Source organism: Camelus bactrianus, chromosome 17 (genome assembly GCF_048773025.1).
Source record: "Camelus bactrianus isolate YW-2024 breed Bactrian camel chromosome 17, ASM4877302v1, whole genome shotgun sequence".
In the NCBI taxonomy this organism is placed as follows: domain Eukaryota; kingdom Metazoa; phylum Chordata; class Mammalia; order Artiodactyla; family Camelidae; genus Camelus; species Camelus bactrianus.
Window position 1 is genome coordinate 11,226,442 of NC_133555.1, and position 18,112 is coordinate 11,244,553.

At 41.8% G+C, this 18,112-nt stretch overlaps 1 protein-coding gene across 2 annotated transcripts in view; it reads left to right on the forward strand.

Annotated features, from left to right (window-relative positions):
• Positions 1-961: 961 nt before the first annotated feature.
• IL5RA (interleukin 5 receptor subunit alpha) overlaps positions 962-18,112 on the forward strand; it is a 35,327-nt gene continuing 18,176 nt past the window's right edge. The window contains exons 1-9 of one of the 2 annotated variants that reach the window (XM_074344435.1): positions 962-1,056; positions 2,293-2,427; positions 6,146-6,230; positions 7,774-7,919; positions 8,961-9,099; positions 10,617-10,770; positions 10,845-11,032; positions 13,082-13,227; positions 16,616-16,754. In XM_074344435.1, the coding sequence (XP_074200536.1) occupies positions 6,158-6,230; positions 7,774-7,919; positions 8,961-9,099; positions 10,617-10,770; positions 10,845-11,032; positions 13,082-13,227; positions 16,616-16,754 (985 nt within the window). In that variant the 5' untranslated portion in view covers positions 962-1,056; positions 2,293-2,427; positions 6,146-6,157. The remainder of the gene's footprint in view (positions 1,057-2,292; positions 2,428-6,145; positions 6,231-7,773; positions 7,920-8,960; positions 9,100-10,616; positions 10,771-10,844; positions 11,033-13,081; positions 13,228-16,615; positions 16,755-18,112) is intronic. The other variant, XM_074344436.1, reaches the window with a different exon arrangement.

Here is an 18,112-nt window from a genome sequence, read left to right on the forward strand (position 1 = left end):
CCCATCATGTGTCATCTTGCAAACTGAACCCCGATCTCATCTGGCCATCGCCTCTCTCTGCACCTGCTCTCTGGGGACCTGGGCCCCTCTGTTTCCACTTCTGCACTGGCTTTCTCCAGGGCTACCATCACTCACCCTCCTGGGACTAAGCCTGCAGGAACCCTTTCAAAGGCAAAGACTAGCTCCCAGCTCAGATACTTTAGGCTCCGCTCTTATCTATTCACACCATGGGCAACATCTTTTTTTTTTAAAGTCAGCTTTGTGAGTCAGTCACCTGGAAATTCCCCAGGCCAAAATGGAACAGAGGACAGGAAAACCCAACTAGGTTTACTTAAATTAAAGCATACCAAGGAGAGGACAGCTGAGGTGCTACACTGGGAACCCAGAGATGACAGAAGAGAGAAGGTCCTCGGGGAGTGCAGAACAACACAGCTACTGTTGTAATTAGCACAGCATGGGTCCAGGCTACTGACACCAGCTACTGGTCACATCCCGAAACTCTCCCTCCCCTGCCCCCTCCCCCAGCACACATTTATTGGAGGGCGCAGGACCTGCTAAGAAAGCAGAGAACGGCTAAGGCACACACAAAAAAACAGAAATGTAGTGCTTTAAAATGCCGGCAGAAAACTCGATTACCTTGCCACCCAGGAGCAAATGTTATTTTCAACTCCTGAAAAGAGCAAAACATTTCCAGAGAGTGAAAATGCAGTTGAGACAGTTCATCAGATAGTGGCTATCAGGACATGAGAGATCCTTTCACTCGACAGCAGTTTGCTCCTTGGGAGTTTTGCTGAAGGCCAATTCATAATTGCCCGTTTACAAATGCTCCTTGATATTTGCTTAGACAAGCCCTGTTGCCTTCCCATCGCAAAGGAAACCGGCTCTAAGTTTTTAACCATTACAGCTGCAATGATGAAACAGTGAAGAAGACCCGCCTCTAAGTCAACAAGTGCACCCAGAGAGATAAGGTTCATTTTCATGCCCTGCGGCTGCTGCTGATGGCGTGGCCCTTGCACTTCTCAGTAAGTGGGGATCCCAGGCTGATTTCATCGCAAAGTGAGCAAATGCCTCTTTCTCTATAACGATACTCTGTGTTCCACCTCTAACAATTTCATTACATGGGGTCGGAGGGGCAGGAGAGGAAAAGTGAGAGAGAATGATTTCTAAATATATGGCAAACTTTAAAATAAAGAAAAAGGGGAAACAAAACCCCTTATAACTCTATCATTAGTGGGGGCAGAACTAATAATGGTGCAGTAAAGACGGATCAAGCAGGTCATATGGATTTTGGGGACAGCATTCTACTCTTGTGTGCTGGCTCCGTAACTGAGGTGTGCACATCCGTGTCACCGGGGGGCCACATTAAAAGAAGACCTGCAGTTTTGGTTGATGCTGATATAAGAGACTCCTTTCCTCCCACTGCTGCAGAAATTCTAGCAATTAAATGAGAACATATATCCTGCCAAGATTGCTGAGGATTTCTGTGAATTTAGAAAATAGGGAATAGGATGTAACAAAATACCTTGATGAAGAAGTTCCAGAGTTAACTAGGAAAATTACAAATTAAGAAATAACAACAACAAAAACAAGATGACTGCATGGCATCTAACTGAAGGCATTCTGCTTTTTGTTTCTTCTGGGGGTTCTGGTATTTTCAGAATTGTTTAGTTTTATGTAAAATGTACAAAAATCTGAATCATGTCACTTTTGTGTTCCCTAATCCAATTATTCAAGCAGAGCAATGTAAACATATTTTTACATATACAGAAGAAATGGATGGAATGGAAAAAAAAAAGAGAAAGAAAGAGGGAAGGAAAAAAAAAAAAGAAAAATCAGACTCTCTTAATATTCCATGAGCCTAAAATTAATTAACACAAACAACTGACTGCTTTTATAGCCATACTGATTAATGTATTTGATATACTCAATTTAATGAATTATCATGCTGAAAATTCCACTACCTGATACAATTTCTATTTCTTGTGAAAGAGTATGCCCTCTTTCACAGTTATTGAAAAATATGTTAATGTATATAGCTATTGTTAAAAGTTTGCATTTCAAACATAAAGTTTTGGAAATCAAATCACCTCATTTGCTTTCATTATTGAAATGCTGCTTGGGGAAATTTTTAGGCAAGGTACCAAAAGTATCATACCTCCCCTCCGACAGACCAGGCTTGTTACATGTTTCCAGCCTGCTGTGCTCTGATCTAACATGTCCTTCTGCTAGGTTTTACCCTACCTGGCTTGACTTGTTAAGGGTTGTGTATTAACTTGCCTTTATTCTGTACAGGGTCAGGCATATGTGGCAGCTGCCCAGTGCCTGACACTGTGCTAGGTGCCATAGCCACAGGCCAGGACATGATGGACGTGGTCCTGACTCCCTATTGAATACAGCCGTTGGAAGCAAGAGGATCACAGGAGACAGGTATGCCCAGGAACAGGGGAGCGTGGACGTGGGATGACATATTGCACTACGTGCAATTTGGTGGAAGACACTTAACCACTGGGAGATTTGCAGCAAACTCCCTCCAGCATTTTCCAAATACTCAGGGTGGCAGCACTATTTTGACCTTGGTTAAGAGTATTTATATCTGCAGTAACCGTTTGAATTCCGGAGTTATATTTTAGGACTATTTCAGAAAACTAATCAGAAGTAGAAAAAAAATCACATGTCTTATATATGGTCCTTCTTACTCATTTATATTTTGGGGAGTGTGCAGAGTTTTTCACTTGGGGATAATGTACCTAGCTAAACATGTCATTTGCATTTTACACCTTGGTTTATTTATTTATTCTTCATCCCCCAAGAGGTAGAGGTTTTACTGCTGATTACACTGTATAGGGAAAAAAAAGAGGAAGCAAAAAGTAAACTCTTTACTTTTTAAGGGTTTAACAGAGCATGAATCCTCTCAGTAGCTTTTTCATTTCTGTGCACTGAGGTTAAGTCTGGAATTAGTTGTCACCACAGATGACTCAAAAAGTCTCTTTAAAAAAGGCAAATACAACTTTGGTTATAAAACAAATGCCCCAGACAGCAAAATAAGTTGAAAAGAAAAAAAGTGGGGAAAATATTTATAAAGGCTGAACTTCAGCAGAATTTGACCAATTCCCCGGAACCCTGGGGAAATTCATCATTGATTGACAGAACTTCACCTAACTTTCTAGAAACATCTTTAGTGCAAGAGACTGGGCTCCTGTCTTCTCCCAAGTTTCAAAGAATGTAACACCTCCCAGCAGCCAGATTCTCAGAGAGCACTCGAGGAATTTTAGATCGACTCTGTGAAATGTCACAAGAACTGGTCGAGCGCCCAGGGTCTCAGAGCTGAGCGTACATTTTTGACAATTGTAGGTAGACAATTCTTATTGGCTTCATTTGCTCAATTTGAGTCTTATTTTAACCATTTAATGGTTTTCTGCTGGATTTGAATTGGTAGCCATGAGAAGAATGAGTTGAACATGCCATTTCGATATATATTTTTTTAAGGTAGTTACATAGCCTACGATACAATGAAATATTACCTGGTTGACATCTATGTAATAGTCTATCTTTGGATTAAACAGATGGCCCAAAGAGATTCAAGCTGTTTTTCCAGTAGGGGAGACTGCCAGGTCTGGGACTAGAAGTTTTAAGGGGACATGTGCAAAGGCTGGAGGTGCTTTCTGGGAACCAGCAGAGCAAACAGAATTATAGAAAATATGGGGTCAATTGCCAAAGCTCCAGCAATACCCAGCCTTGAAGGGAACTTATCTGGCTCACAAAAAAATGTCTTTCTTGGTAATATTTAGACTCGCACTTGAGCATGTTGTGTTGTCTACAGGACAGCTATTTTTCTTTCAAAATTATCATCCCTTTGAACAGAAAATATCACAATAAAAGGTGAAAAAAAGTGTGGCTGCTTTATAGCAAAAAAAAAAAAAATCATCAAAAAATGTTGCATGATTAAATTTGAAAAATCATTCTATTTTCCGCAGCTATAAAGTCAGAATACATAACAAATTCCAGGGAAGAGTCCTTGGTTACATGAATATTCAATTATCTCCCCACTGAGACATTTTATAGTTTATTACTTCCACAATTTAATGGCAAAGGATAAACAGACATTTTTTATTCTTAAAAGTATGATTATTAACACACTAGTTACTTTGCCACTCAGTAAAAGTCACTCAGGAGTATCAATTTTGAATTTTTTTCTGACCTAGATTTCCCATTAATGACAATTACTGTAAAGTTAGAACATAGGAGATATTATTTCTGGAAATGCTGACATTTCAAAGCCATCACCTTCTTAACCTGAAGAGAAAGGTCCTTTGTTGTTGTTTGTTAAGGATTTTTTTAATCTCTGCGTCTCAGGCTTGAATTCCTTAACATTCTCATGTACTGGAACTTTAACAAAAAACTGAATGTCCGCTTTTATTGTCATCATCATTTTAAAAATTCTTTTTCTATATCGTGTGAAGGCATCAGAGAGAAAGAAACAATTATTTTTATCAAAAGTGGCATAATTCTGATTAGTGATAATTAAGTTTATTTGAAAAAGGAATTAAATGATTTATATGCTGTTTCTGTCTTCTACGTTGTGACATTTTACTAATTTCAGTAGTAAGTTAAGCAGTGATCATTGTAAGTTAAGTTCTAGTAAGTTAAGTAGTGTAAGTGAAGGAAGCGTGTTTTTGGTACTTCCTGAACGTATCCATTTAGCCAATGTCTATCCTCTGTGGTTCTACCAGAATTTTCGTTTGGAAAATACAAAACCACTTAAATACATTTTTAAACTGAAAATCAAATCATTTAAATTAGTATAAAACACAGGTTTTAAAATTGGAAGATCTGGGGGGGAGGGTATAGCTCAGTGGTAGAGCACGTGCTTAGCATGCACAAGGTCCTGGGTTCAGTCCCCAGAGCCTCCATTAAAGTAAGTACACAAATAAAAACCTCATTATCTCCCCCTCCAAACAAAACAAAACAAAACAAAAAAAATTGGAAGATCTGTGATTGGAGCTAAGTTCCTTTATTTACCAGCCACATGAACCTTGGCAAATGATTTCACCTTTTAGACTCCTTTCCACCACTGTAAATTGGATGATAACTACACACCAAATCATGGCGGGCGGAGGAGGGGAGTGCCTGAGAGGTAACGGGAAGACCTGCTCTGTAAGAGCAACGGCAGCACACAGCAGGTAGAAGCCGTTTGTATTGTTTGTTCTCTTTCAAGTTCACATGAGAAGTGACTTGAAATTTTCAGATGGAACACTCAAGATCTCTAATCTACAATTCCCAACAAGAGATCCTCAGCTCTCTTCTCTGACATGTTAAAAAAAGATGCTGAAGTGACCCGGCCACTTTTCCAGACTGCCGCACTTGAGTTATTATGACATTGCTACTCTGCATTCGTTTTCACTGCCTGCTTATTTCAAGTAGATAGAAATATTGTTTGCAGTTTCTCCTAGGCCTGTAACTATGTTTTCAGTTCCTTTTATGGCTGGTTCCTTTTGGGGTTCATCAAAAAATTCAGCCTCTCCAAAGCTCCAAGTACCACAAACTTATTCTAGGTTTGTGATACAAAGTTTCCCTTTGCCACTTTAAAATTGTTTCAGATTTAAGTTTCTTGTCAGGTTGGCTCATACTTAAATACTCATTAGTGGAAATGATACTGGGATTTATTTTCAGTCTGATTAACTGTGTCTAGAACTCTTACTGCTCAAAGATCTGCTCTGGTCTCCCACTGAAGACCAACCCTCTCCTGCTTTCTCTCCTCTCTTCTGGCTTTGCACGTCTGTGTATGCCACCAAGAATGCCTACCTCCCTTGTGTGTGTGCCAAGAACTCTAGTTCGTCCTTTAGGACTCAGTTCAGAAGCCTTTTTGCTCCTGTTGGACCCAATACACATCTTTATTGGAGCAGCTTTTAGACTGCAATGACAGTGATTGATTTACATTTCATCCTGCCCCTCGGATTCTGGATCTGCACTGGCAAGACAAAGTCCAAGGTTTATTCATATTTGTATTTATAGCACGTCACTGAAAGGTTCACAGTCTTTGTTAAATGGCCAAACGACTACATTTTACTTTATAAAGTAGCTGTCGGTTTTTCTTAAAAATGACAACCAGTGGCCACGTGCATTTCCATCTTTCTGTTTTCTGTAGGATGTGATCATCATGGCACCTGCATTATTGATTCTTTTGGGGGCCACAGTGACACTGCAAGCAGACTTACTTCCTGATAAAAAATGTAAGCACCATCTATTAAATTCAATAATATTTCTTTAAGTAAGTACATTACAAAAAGGATAGCATTATTTTCTCCTGGCTAATACCTCAATTAAGAAATTATATATGATTTTTTTAAGAGGGAAAGACTGTTGATTCTTATCAGATTACAAGCTTAAACATAGCATATTTAAAGAAAGCAAAGTTGGCTGAAATGCAAATTTTATGCTGCAGTGGGAAATCCTATTCCAAGTGTGCATATACAGGTCCTAAGGATAAGGCTGGAGCTGGTGGCAGCATTTGGAATGTCTTCCAAATCATCACAACCAAAGAATAACAAGCTTTTACTTTGTTTGGTTCAGAAACTTGTTGATCAATGGGCTTGATGGGATGATAGAATTTAAGGAAAAAAAGAACTGGCACATGGTTCCCCAATCAATGATGCCTAAGAGAACTTTCTGTGATAATGACGATGCTCTTTATCTGTACTGTCCAAGGATAAGGGAGTACTGAGCTCTTGACATGGGGCTCATGAAGCCAAGACAATGCACATTCGATTTTACTCACATTAGTTCAAATGTAAATAGCCACAAGGGGCCGGTGGCTACCATGGTGGACAGCGCAGTACAGACAGAGCCCTGGAAGTCTGTATGTGACGAGTGTGGGGCGGAGTCGTGGGAGGCTATTAAATATTAAAGGTCAGTGGAAACATCCCGATCGTGGAACAAATTAATCAAAGGAGGCTTCATAATTGTATAGTATTGTCCTCATTTTAGAAAAAAAAATTAAAAGTTGTATAAACATATGCCCAAGAAAAAAGATAACAAATATATCACAAGTTAATGCCATTCTGAGTGGTAGAACTGTGGGTGAATTTTTTTTCTTTTCTTTCTTTTTTTTTTTTTTTGTGCTTTCCAAGATTTCTAAAAAGAATAGGCATTGATTTTGTAATTTAAATGAAAGCTTTCGTTTTGAAGGTGATGTTAGAGAGTGGTTCATTAAGAGGAAAAAACTCTTCTTTCTATAAATGCCTATTTGAGTAATTTTGCTCACAAGTTTTTTGACCTTGAATCATGATAAGAAACAAATCCATTTTACATCATGTACCAATGTACACATACAAATATGTAAGTACATTGATATAATGGAAACAAGAGTTTTGTGAAATAGCACTGCTTCTTGTATTTGATACACCTCGTATTTTCTGTTCCATTTTCTTCCATGTCATTGAAAAAAATTGCTAGTCACAAATTAATACATTATCATGGCCCATAAATGGATAACGACCCTTAGTTTAAAAGTGATGGTTATACTGAATAATGATATAGCAAAATATTCATATTTCAATAAAACCCCTGTAGCTCTTACTGGTAAATACCCCGGCAAAGTAAAAAGATAATGAGTTAAAAGCAGTTCTAGAGAAATGTTTTCCAACATTATTTCAGTATTATACATTCTAATAGCCTAAAAAATACTATAGCACACAATAAAATATTTTAAAAATTTTAAGTGCTGTCTATGTATAATTAAACGTTGTGTGGCTTCTTTTTACTTTCGATCAACAGTCTTACTTCTCCCACCTGTCAATTTCACCATTAAAACCACGGATTTAGCTCAGGTTCTTTTACGTTGGGAACCAAATCCTGATCAAGAGGAAAGAAATGTCAAGCTAGGATATCACGTGAAAATAAACGCTCCACAAGAAGAAGACGTAAGTGTTTATTCCGATGGCAATCCTTAGCGTAAATTTTAATTTTGATGGCATTTTCCTTATCAAAAGAAATTTTAAGTTAAAAAAAAAAAACGGAAACCACTAAAGGGCTTTTTGTCATATTCCCAGCAGAGCAGTGTCTCTGCTGAAGTGGCTGAGAACCAGCACCATGCCGGCATTAAATGGTGACACACAGCGTTATAACTTTGGGACAATTCTCCCATTTAAAAATAAAGTTTAGTAATTTCTGAGGTACAGTGGATTAGATATTGGTTTTATAGTTCCTCCGAAACAGACAAAAGAACAAAAGAGAATAGCTGAAAACAGGAGGGGGCAGGGTGCCTAATGGAAGAGGCCAAGTTTGAATCCCAGCTCAGTCTCTTCCTGCCTTTGCAATCTTGGACCAGTCACTTAACCTCTCTGAGCCCCAAGTACACTGCAGGGATCTGTTTGTTACAGCATTAGGTGTTAGCAGATATGCAACAAAATTAAAAGGAGAAGCAGTTAGTACTAAATATTTTTCAGTCAGTATGAAATTCTAGAGAATTTTCTGCCTAACAAAACACAAAGAAAAACAAAACAAAATAAAAAACACCAAACAAAAAAGTTAACTTTTGTTAACTCTGGGGAAGAGACTGGAATAGAGATGGGGTCAAAGGGAACTGGAGCCTTAATTGCAATATTTTGTTTGTTTTAGTAAGAGGCATGTGTCTGTGTATCCTTGAAGAATTATTATATTTTTATTATATATTTTAAAACATGTACAGATACTAGAATTGGGTAATGTATTTATTCGTTTTTTAAAAGCACTTTATTTTGGTATGACTGGCACGTAAAAGGCTGTAAGTGTACAACTTGATGAGTTTAGGGGTAAGTACATATCCTGGAAATAGTGGCTTGAGTTTTTTTCTAGCAAAATGATTTCATTGTGTTTTGTTCATGTGCCATTTAAAAGGTGGAAGAAAATGCACTTTGGAGTAGAATAGTTCTCCTGAGGCCATTTCCCCGTGACATATCATAACCTGTGGGTTTTACTTTTAGTATGAAACCAGGAACACTGAGAGCAAACGCACAACCATCCTTCACAAAGGCTTCTCAGCCAGCGTGCAGACCATCCCGTGGAACGACCACTCCCTCCCACCAAGCAGCTGGGTTTCTGCGGAACTCAAAGCCCCACCAGGTAAGGCAGCCCTCTGAAAGCCCAGTTTTATATTTCAGATTTTGTAAACATGGGAAAGTCCAAAAAATGACACTTCGTTCTTCTTCTTTAGTCACCAGTTCCTGCTCAGTATTCTTTTACCTCATCAATGTCCTTAGCAAGGCGTTATCATTTCTAGTGTCAAACATCGCATACTTCCCCTCCTCTGGTTCAAAAGCCACAGGGTCAGAAACAAAATCTGGGCCAATCAGCGCCCTCAGACTGGGGTTCGAGGACATCCTTCCACCCCCCCCCACCCCCACCAACATCAGTCCTCTGCTCTTTACAGGTAGATTTCTAGCCACAACCTAAACACCCCAGCACAGTCCTGCCTTGCAGCCTTTGCCTTCCTGGGCCCACCTCCTCCGCCTGCTTTTCTGAATCCATGCTATACTTCAAAGCCCAGATGGAGTCAGACCTGCTCTGGGAAGCCCATTCTATGCAATGAAAGATGCTGTTCCTCCTTGGCACTCATCCATGGGCTACTCATTTGGCAATACCCCATTACATTATCTCCCTTTCACGAGTAAATAGATGTTTACCCTCCCATCCTTGACTGCAAGTCCCTTGTGGGCAGGGCGATGTCTCGGACTTTACTGAATCCAGCAGTTAACAAGCAGGTCCTGCCTCAGATGTCGTAGTCCCTGTTATGGGTGTGGAGTTGGTTTTAATTCTATGACTTCTCAAACCATACTGAAGAACACTACACTGACAGTTCACAGAAGACACAAGATGAGCAATCTCAGAGCCAGGGGGAAGGAAGGCACCACCCACTGTCTCTTATTCTGTCCTCCTGTGGAAGGATGGGTTTCTGATACTTAGATCTAGTGATGCTTGTGATGAAAACCCTGGAGAAATACACACACACACACACACACACACACACACACACACACACACTTACACACACAAGAAGAAGAAAGAGAGCAGGCCGCCAGGTCCTGGGACATGTGAGTGCACCTGGTAACAACTGCCTTGGCCAGTCTGGCCTGGGGCTGACTGTCAAACCCTCCTCCTGTCATGGCACTGCCGGAAAAGGCCACGCTTCCCGAATTGTGACTGAGAGCAGTGTCAGAAAGATCTCTGAATTCATTCGTTAGAATGTGGTGTCTAGACCACGTAGGAGCTAGGAAAACTGGGGCCCAGAGCCCTAGGGAACAAGGTGTCACAGCTAGTTACTGACATGAGACACCAAGCTTGCTGGATCCCAGGTCCGCATGACAACTCACTGCACTGGCTGTGAACTTTCATCCATCTCTGTCACACAAAAACCCTCCCTGCAGAGCACCTGCAAAGCTTTTGGCGTCGGAAATAGGACTAAGCCATTTTAGCTTTGTCCCCTAGTAACTGGATCTTGGGCAAGTCGCAGGTTTCTATAAATGTGTGATGACAATTCCTTTTTGATGAACAAGATGCCCCCCATCACTAGTTTCAAAAGAAGTGCAAGATTCAGAAGCTACCGTGGCAATGTTTTGTTCCTTTTACTTCTGACCATGTAGGGTCTCCTGGAACCTCAGCTGTGAATTTAACTTGCATCACAAGCACAGAGGCTAATACTTACACACACTTAAGGCCATACCAAGTTTCTCTTCACTGCACCTGGCTTGTTGGCAAGGACGCCCCTGAGGATACGCAGTATTTCCTCTACTATAGGTTAGTACCTGCTTTTACTTTGGTGAATGGGTTGTTTCCTCCAGCCATAAAAACTTACAAGTCTTCCAATGTAGGTATGGCTCTTGGACCGAAGAATGCCAAGAATACAGCAAAGACACCCTGCAGAGAAATACAGCCTGCTGGTTTCCCAGGACTTTTATCAATAGCAAAGGGCGCAGCTTGCTTGCAGTCTATGTGAACGGCTCAAGCAAGGAAGCCGTCATCAAGCCTCTCGACCAGCTCTTCGCTCTGCACGCCATTGGTAAGACAGGCTTGACTCAAAGCCACAATAACCAAATCACAGAATTTCAGCACTGGAAGGGGTTATAAAGATCACCTAGTTTGACCCCTTGTCTGATGCTAAGTGATCATCTGGCCCCGGCTTAAAAACCACGGGGTGGAGGTTTCTCGAGCTCAGCACTACTGATAGACGGGGCTGGCTGCCTCTGTGTGGTGGGGCTGTGCCCAAAGGGGTTTTCAGCAGCAGCTCTGGCCTCTACCTACAAGATGCCAGTAGCACCTGCCTTCCTCACCCCTGAGCTGTGACAACAGTCTCCAGATTTCCAAATGGCCCTTGTAGGGATAAAATCTCCCCCAGCTGAGGATCACCGCACCAGGGAGAGTGAACTCCCTGCTGAAACGAGCCTATTTTATCTCTGACTGCCTCTGTGAAATTTCTGCCCATGGGTCCTGTGATGGCTGGGTACCACCCCTGGACAATTCTCATTCCTCCTCCAACAAGACTCTCAACTATCCAAAGGCAGCCCGGTTTCCCAATCTAAGGTCTGTCTTCCCCAGGCTACCAGCCCCGGCTTCCCATGCATTCCTCTGATGGTCCTCCACTGCCCCGGACTGTCTCCTCTGTATGTTCTTGAGTTAGGATGTGTCTCTCAGCGTGTGATTCTCAGATCTAAGCATTATTTAAGGTCTCATTTACTCAGTTCTCAAAACTGAAGGTCTCCTCCTTCATCCTAGATACATGTAGTGATGAAACCCACCAGGAGCCTTTCACACACCATCCCTGGTTGTTAACCTGCAAGATTTCGATGGTGGTGTGGTTACTAGCGTGGGTTGTGGAGCCAGGCTGCCTGAACTTGGACCCTGGCTCCTCCACGGACTAGCTAAGTGACTTTAGACAATCTGATCATTTCTCTGTGCCTCAGTCTTGTTCTCTGAAATATGGGAAGAAATTAATATACCCTACAAGGTCTTTGTGACAATTAAGCGTGTTAATAATTACAAAGTGTTTAGAACCTTGCTGGGCATAAGTATCCAATAAATACACAGAATATTATGTAAAGGACATGGTTTGGCATGTAACATCTGTATCTATTTCTATTTTTTATCATCTATTATGTATCAAATGGAGTGTAAGCTTGTTTAAAGAATCATTTGCTAAAGAGGTTATACAGGTGTCTGCAATAGTGCCTTTCTGAGATGACTTACAAACGTCACTTTCACAAAAATAGGCGGTAATAAATGCTGAGGACCTGGGAAACAATGACATTAATGTGAAAATGGACATGACCTGGTACAGACCACAGGTTTTTATTCTCTTGTATGATATTCATTTTATTGAAACCTACTCCTCGGATTACTAAAAGAAATAAACACTCTCTTAGTGAAAAATCTGGGGCTTGGAGAATGGTAGACTCTGGAGCCAGTGGGTCCCATTCTTAGCTTGTGCCCATGAGTCAGTAATGGTGAGATCTAAGTCACAGAACTTAGGACAAGGATACTCACTTAGAAATAATTTCCATCCACATCAAATGGCCATAAAACAATCAAGTGAGATCTCAGGGGACAGAACTATGGAGTTTTAAGTAAAGACAACAAAATCTTCCCAACAAACCAGAACAAGATACACAAAACAAAATGAAGTGAAAACTGAGGTGCGGAAAGGGGAAGTGATCAGCTCAGTCACACACCTGCAGCACAGAGGCAGCGCTTAGTGGGGGCTTCAGGGCAGTTTCCCTCCTGGATCAGGTGTACCCCCAGATTGGTCCAACCTGAGAAGTAAAAATGGACAGTGAGGTGTGTCTTGCAATAAACTGAAGGAAAAGGCATTCAGCCATTCAATGCCATTTGAAGTAGGACTCCTTGACGTTTACAGGAAAGCCCTCTCCTTCAGCACTGCAAGACAGGGGGGTCAGATGTGAGCCACTGGAGTTCTGTGGCTTGCAGATTCGTTGATCAAATCCTGATGTAAACACTTGAGAAGATGTGTATTAGAATTGCCTTGAATTTCTAAGGAATGTGAGTGGATTGGGTTTATCAGCCCTGATCACTGACCTCTCATTCTCTAACCTAGATCGAGTAAATCCTCCAGTGAATGTCACCGCAGAGATCGAAAGAACCTGTCTCACTATCCAATGGAAGAAACCAGTTTCTCCTTTTCCAATCCATTGCTTTGTTTATGAAGTGAAAATTTACAACACAAGGAAGGGTTTCTCTCAGGTAATTCTTCACCTCATTCTGACATTTGACGATAGATTGCTTCCAGAAACACTTAAAAAATTATCGCCAGTGACTGCCCTAGTTACAGCTTGGAACCAACAAGGTCAAAGGAAACTTACATCTACCCAGGTCTGATGGAAATAAATCAAACCTTACTGGCCTTTTGTCTTACAAGGACATACTTTTGGTTGAAAATAATGCAAAGGACCACATAAAAGCTCATTAGCACTACTCTTGGTGAAATGGTACAGCTGCTGTGGAAAACAGCATGGGGATTTCTCAAAAATTAAAAATAGAATTACCATCTGACCCAACTGTTCTACTTCTGGGTACAGATCCAAAAGAATTGAAAGCAGGGTCTCAAAGATCATTGTACAACCACGTTCATAGCAGCATTATCCACAACAGCCAAAAGAAGGAAACAACCCAAGTGTCCCTCGACAGATGAACAGATAAACAAAACGTGGTCTATTTGTACAATGCAATATTGTTGCCTTAAAAAGGAAGGGAATTCTGACTAGTACTACATCAAGGATGGACCTTGAGGACATTACACAAAGTGAAAGAAGCCAGTCACAAAAAGACAAATTTTGTATGATCCCATCTGTATGAAGTACCTGGAGCAGTCAAATCCGTTAGGACAGAAAGTACAATGGTTGCTTTGGGGGCTGGGGCAAGGGGGCAATGGGGAGTTTTTGTTTAATGAGTAGAGTTTCAGTTTTGCAAGATGAAAAGAGTGCTGGAGATTGGCTGCACAATGTGAATGCACTTACCACTACTAAACTGTACACTTAAAAATGGTTAAGAGAGCAAATTCTGTGTTATGTGTATTTTACCGCAACTTAAAAAAACTCCCCTCAGTAGCTCTAATGGACAAGAAGTTCAAAGGAAAAGGAATTGAATGAAAGTCAGTATTTATTGAGCATCAGCTATGCTTTACTGTCCTAGTTTATGCCATCCTTACAGTAACTCTACTGTGCAACGATCATTCCCATTTTACAGGGAAGTGTGGCAGAGAGATTAAGTAAGTTGCCCAAAGTCATAAAGCAAGAAAAAAAAAAAATAGACGTCAGGATTCAAGCTCTTGCCTTATGGACAGTGAGCAAAGCAAATTCAACGTGACTGAATTTGGTTTAACAAACATTACGAGTCGGCTTCCTTGGGGGAGACACAGAGACAGGCGCTGCGTCTGCTACCAAGAGGCCTCGTCTGTGGGATGCACTCTCCCGGCCTCAGAGCAGCCTTACCGTCCTAGAGGCCAACATGGGTACAGGGGGGCAGGGGCCAGCAAGCTGCCAGGGCCTCTGGCCAGAGGGACTGAGTAGAATCCTGAAGGAAGAATAGAGACTTGCCTGGTGGGAGAAAAAGAGGACTCTTTTAGCCAGTATTTCCCTAGTACATGAGGTGAAAGGCCGGCTTTCTTTTTCAAATTTCTAAGCCACCATAAATTGGTACTTCTGCAAAATACAATAAAAATGATTTGCTAGAAAAATCGAATAGAGCCAAAGACAAGCCGAATGATCCTGGGCTTGGATGCCGTGGCCATGCCACATTGCTATGAAGGCTCCCCAACTGTTGGCTCCATTTCTGTATTAACCTCCTTGAGAATGAGAAGCAAACAGCTCCTGACTCACATGGGTCCTCCAACCTCACTTGGAGTGGCAGAAGGGTAACTTAAAGGCTTGAGAGAGCATGGTTCCTTCAGCCCAGTGGCAATGATTTATTTAGTCAGCCGGGACATAAGGCCAACCTTGCAATCATAACTCTAGATCTGGCTTCTCCCAGAATAACTCTAAGATTTTGTTTTAAAAAAAGAAACAGTTTCTCTTTTTAAAACCATGGCCATGGAGTGGGGGTGGATTATATCTCAGTGGCAGAGCGCATGCCTAGCATGCATGAGGTCCTGGGTTTAATCCCCAGCACCTTCATTAAAAAAAAAACAAAAAACCAAAAAGCCACTGAACTGTTTTACTCAACAGAGGAAAGTGAACGCACCCGCAAAATTGCACAGTCATTTTGGTAGCAGCTTGAGAGCTGGGTATGGGTGGGGAGGGGACTCGTGGACATAGAAATACCAGTTAATGGCTACTGCAATGGTCCAAGCAAAAAAAAAATAACGAGACCTAAAATGGGCAGTGGTTGTGGAGCAGGGATGAGGAAGGGAGAAACTCATCCAGGAGAGTCTAAGATGTAGGCGTTAAGGACACATCTCTGGTTTGGGGCGGCGGGAATTAGTCAGATGGTGGTGACACTGACCAGCAGAGAGAATACGGAAGGGCTTGTTTGAGGGGGAACAGCCTCAAGCCAACACGATACAATGTCACTCTGTGCTGCCTACAGCAAACTAGCGTTTACCAAGTACGCAGTATTAGGTTGAGCTACCCACAACTGCTGCTTTTGCAGATCACAACTGGGTCGAGTATTAGCAGTTTTCATATGATTCACCCCAAGATATCCTTAAGCCTGGGCTTTACAAAGATAATTCCATTTTACTCAATAGTCCATCAGTTAGATGGTATTATCTGTATTTTACATATGAGAAAACGGAGGCTCAAGGAACTTGGACTGCAGTTAGTTGAGGTCTAACTAGGATTCAAGCCCCCTTCTTTCTACAGTCAAGGTCCTTGCCCTTTCTGTTTCTTTATGCGTCCTTCACCCTGCACTCCTCACCTTGCGGCTTGGGCCGAGACACTGTATCTGGGATCAGCAAACATTTTTTGTAAAGGGTCAGAGAGAAGACATTTTAGGCTCTGCCTAAATACTGTTTTTGTCACAATTACTCAGCTCTGCAGTAGATATAAGCAAACGGGCATTTAACTGTCTTCCAGTAGAAGTGTACTAGGGGACACTGAAATTACAATTTCATGTAACTTTCATGTGTCATGAAATATTATTCTTTTTATTTTTCTCAATCACTGAAAAATACAGAAGCCATTCTTAGCTTGCAGTCCCTACAAAAACAGGCAGCAGACCAGGCTGGCCATAAACTGGAGTTTGCCGGTGCCTGTTGAATGTAACAGAAACCATGGGATGCTGTTACTCAGGTGATTACAGAAGATCCAGGGACAAGATGAGGAGGGTTGTGCGTTCTACTGTTGGCTGCTCTGGTCTTTCACTCTGGAAATACCAGCTGGACCTGGATGGGTCCTCTAGATCTCAGAATTGCCTGTTCTGTTTGGTTACCACGTAGCTTTCCCCTGAAGGGTGACTGCCAGTGCACCCACCCTGAAGCAGCCAAGAATAAACTACTCAGTATGTGTCCCCTTGATTTTCAGTGGGTCGCTGAACAGAGTCGCATTACTTATACATGACCTCCCATCCTGATCACTGGCATAATTTAAATTGTGTGTCCAGAGATTCTTATAATGCTATTTTCTCCCCCATGTAGAAAGAAAAAGTGACAACCGACACATTCATCGCCATAATTGATGATATTTCCAAGTATTCCATTCAGGTGAGAGCAGCCATGAGCTCTGTGTGCAGAGAGACGGGGCTCTGGAGTGAGTGGAGTCAACCCATTTACGTGGGTGAGTATCCTGTGTTTCTTTTAAAGCAAACAGCCTTACTTGCGGTTAGGACAGATCCTCCTGGAAAGTGTACGCATTCACTTGGGAGCCTTGAAATGCTTTCACCTCTCTAACGTGCCTCACCTGGGGTCAGTCTGCTGCCTTTGTGACCAGAGGTGGATTTACCATGAAGGCCAGTGAAGCCTCGATGTTCAAGGTTCTCACTAGCACCAGCTCTTCCAAAGCCTGGTACCCTTTTTTTTTTTTTTTTTCAGGTTATCTGTTTCTACTTAGTTTAATTTTTCTACATTCAACTTTTTAGAGATAATTGTATATTCACATGCAGTTATAAGAAATAACGTAGAGAGAGCCCAGGTAGCCTTCATCCAGTTTCTCCCAAGAGTAACATCTTACAAAACTGTAACAGTACGATATCACAACCAGAAGACTGGCATTGGCACAACCTACTGATCTTAGACTCCTCCAGTCTGAAATCATTTGTGTGTGCATTTAGCTCTGTGCACTTTCATCCCACGTGTACCTTCCTGTGTCTGTCACAAGGGCCCCTTTTATAAACATATTCATCTCCCTCTCTCTCCTCCATTCCTGACCAGCGTCAATTACTGATCTGGTTTCCATTTCTGTAATTTTTCCACACCTAATTACAAATTCATACTTTTCTTTCTTTTCGTAAAGAAAATTCCAACACTGACTAAGCTTCAGAGCCCACAAAACCTGGATCCAGCCCCTGGGCCCTCAGCCTAAGAGACTAGAGGATCCGAAAGACTAGGCGTCACTCTGGCTCCTGTGTTGGTTCTGCAGCTGGTTTTGTTTGGGATTAAACTGACTAGTTTATTTGGCAAATAGGATCATCATATCTGTCTGTGGGATCAGGGGAGGGTGATGATGATGGTGGCGGCTCTGAACAAAGGGGCAAACTTCCATTCTCACTCTACGTCAAATGGTAATTCTGTAACCTGGAGATGTGGCCTTGCACCATGAGGTCAGAAAATCATACCCTGTGTCTGCTATTGTCTGGGTATCTGGCCACCCAGAGGCATTTTATGAGGGAAGGGGACGGTCAGAAAACAACTCGTGTATCTCACGTATGTGCCACAACCATGCACCCTGTGGATGCAGACATGCGTGGTGACATGTCGTGTAAGAGCTAAAAGGACTCACATTAATGGAAAGAACTCTGGAGCCTTCCATATGGAAAGCTCAGGTTTAATGCCAGCTTGGCACATACTCGCTACGTACCCTTGAACAATCACTTCTCTCCTTCCATCCTTGGGTTCCCAGGATGAAGGAAGCAACATCCTCCTCTCCCGCCTCACAGGTTATTATGAAATATAAACAACACCCAGTAACTTGTATTA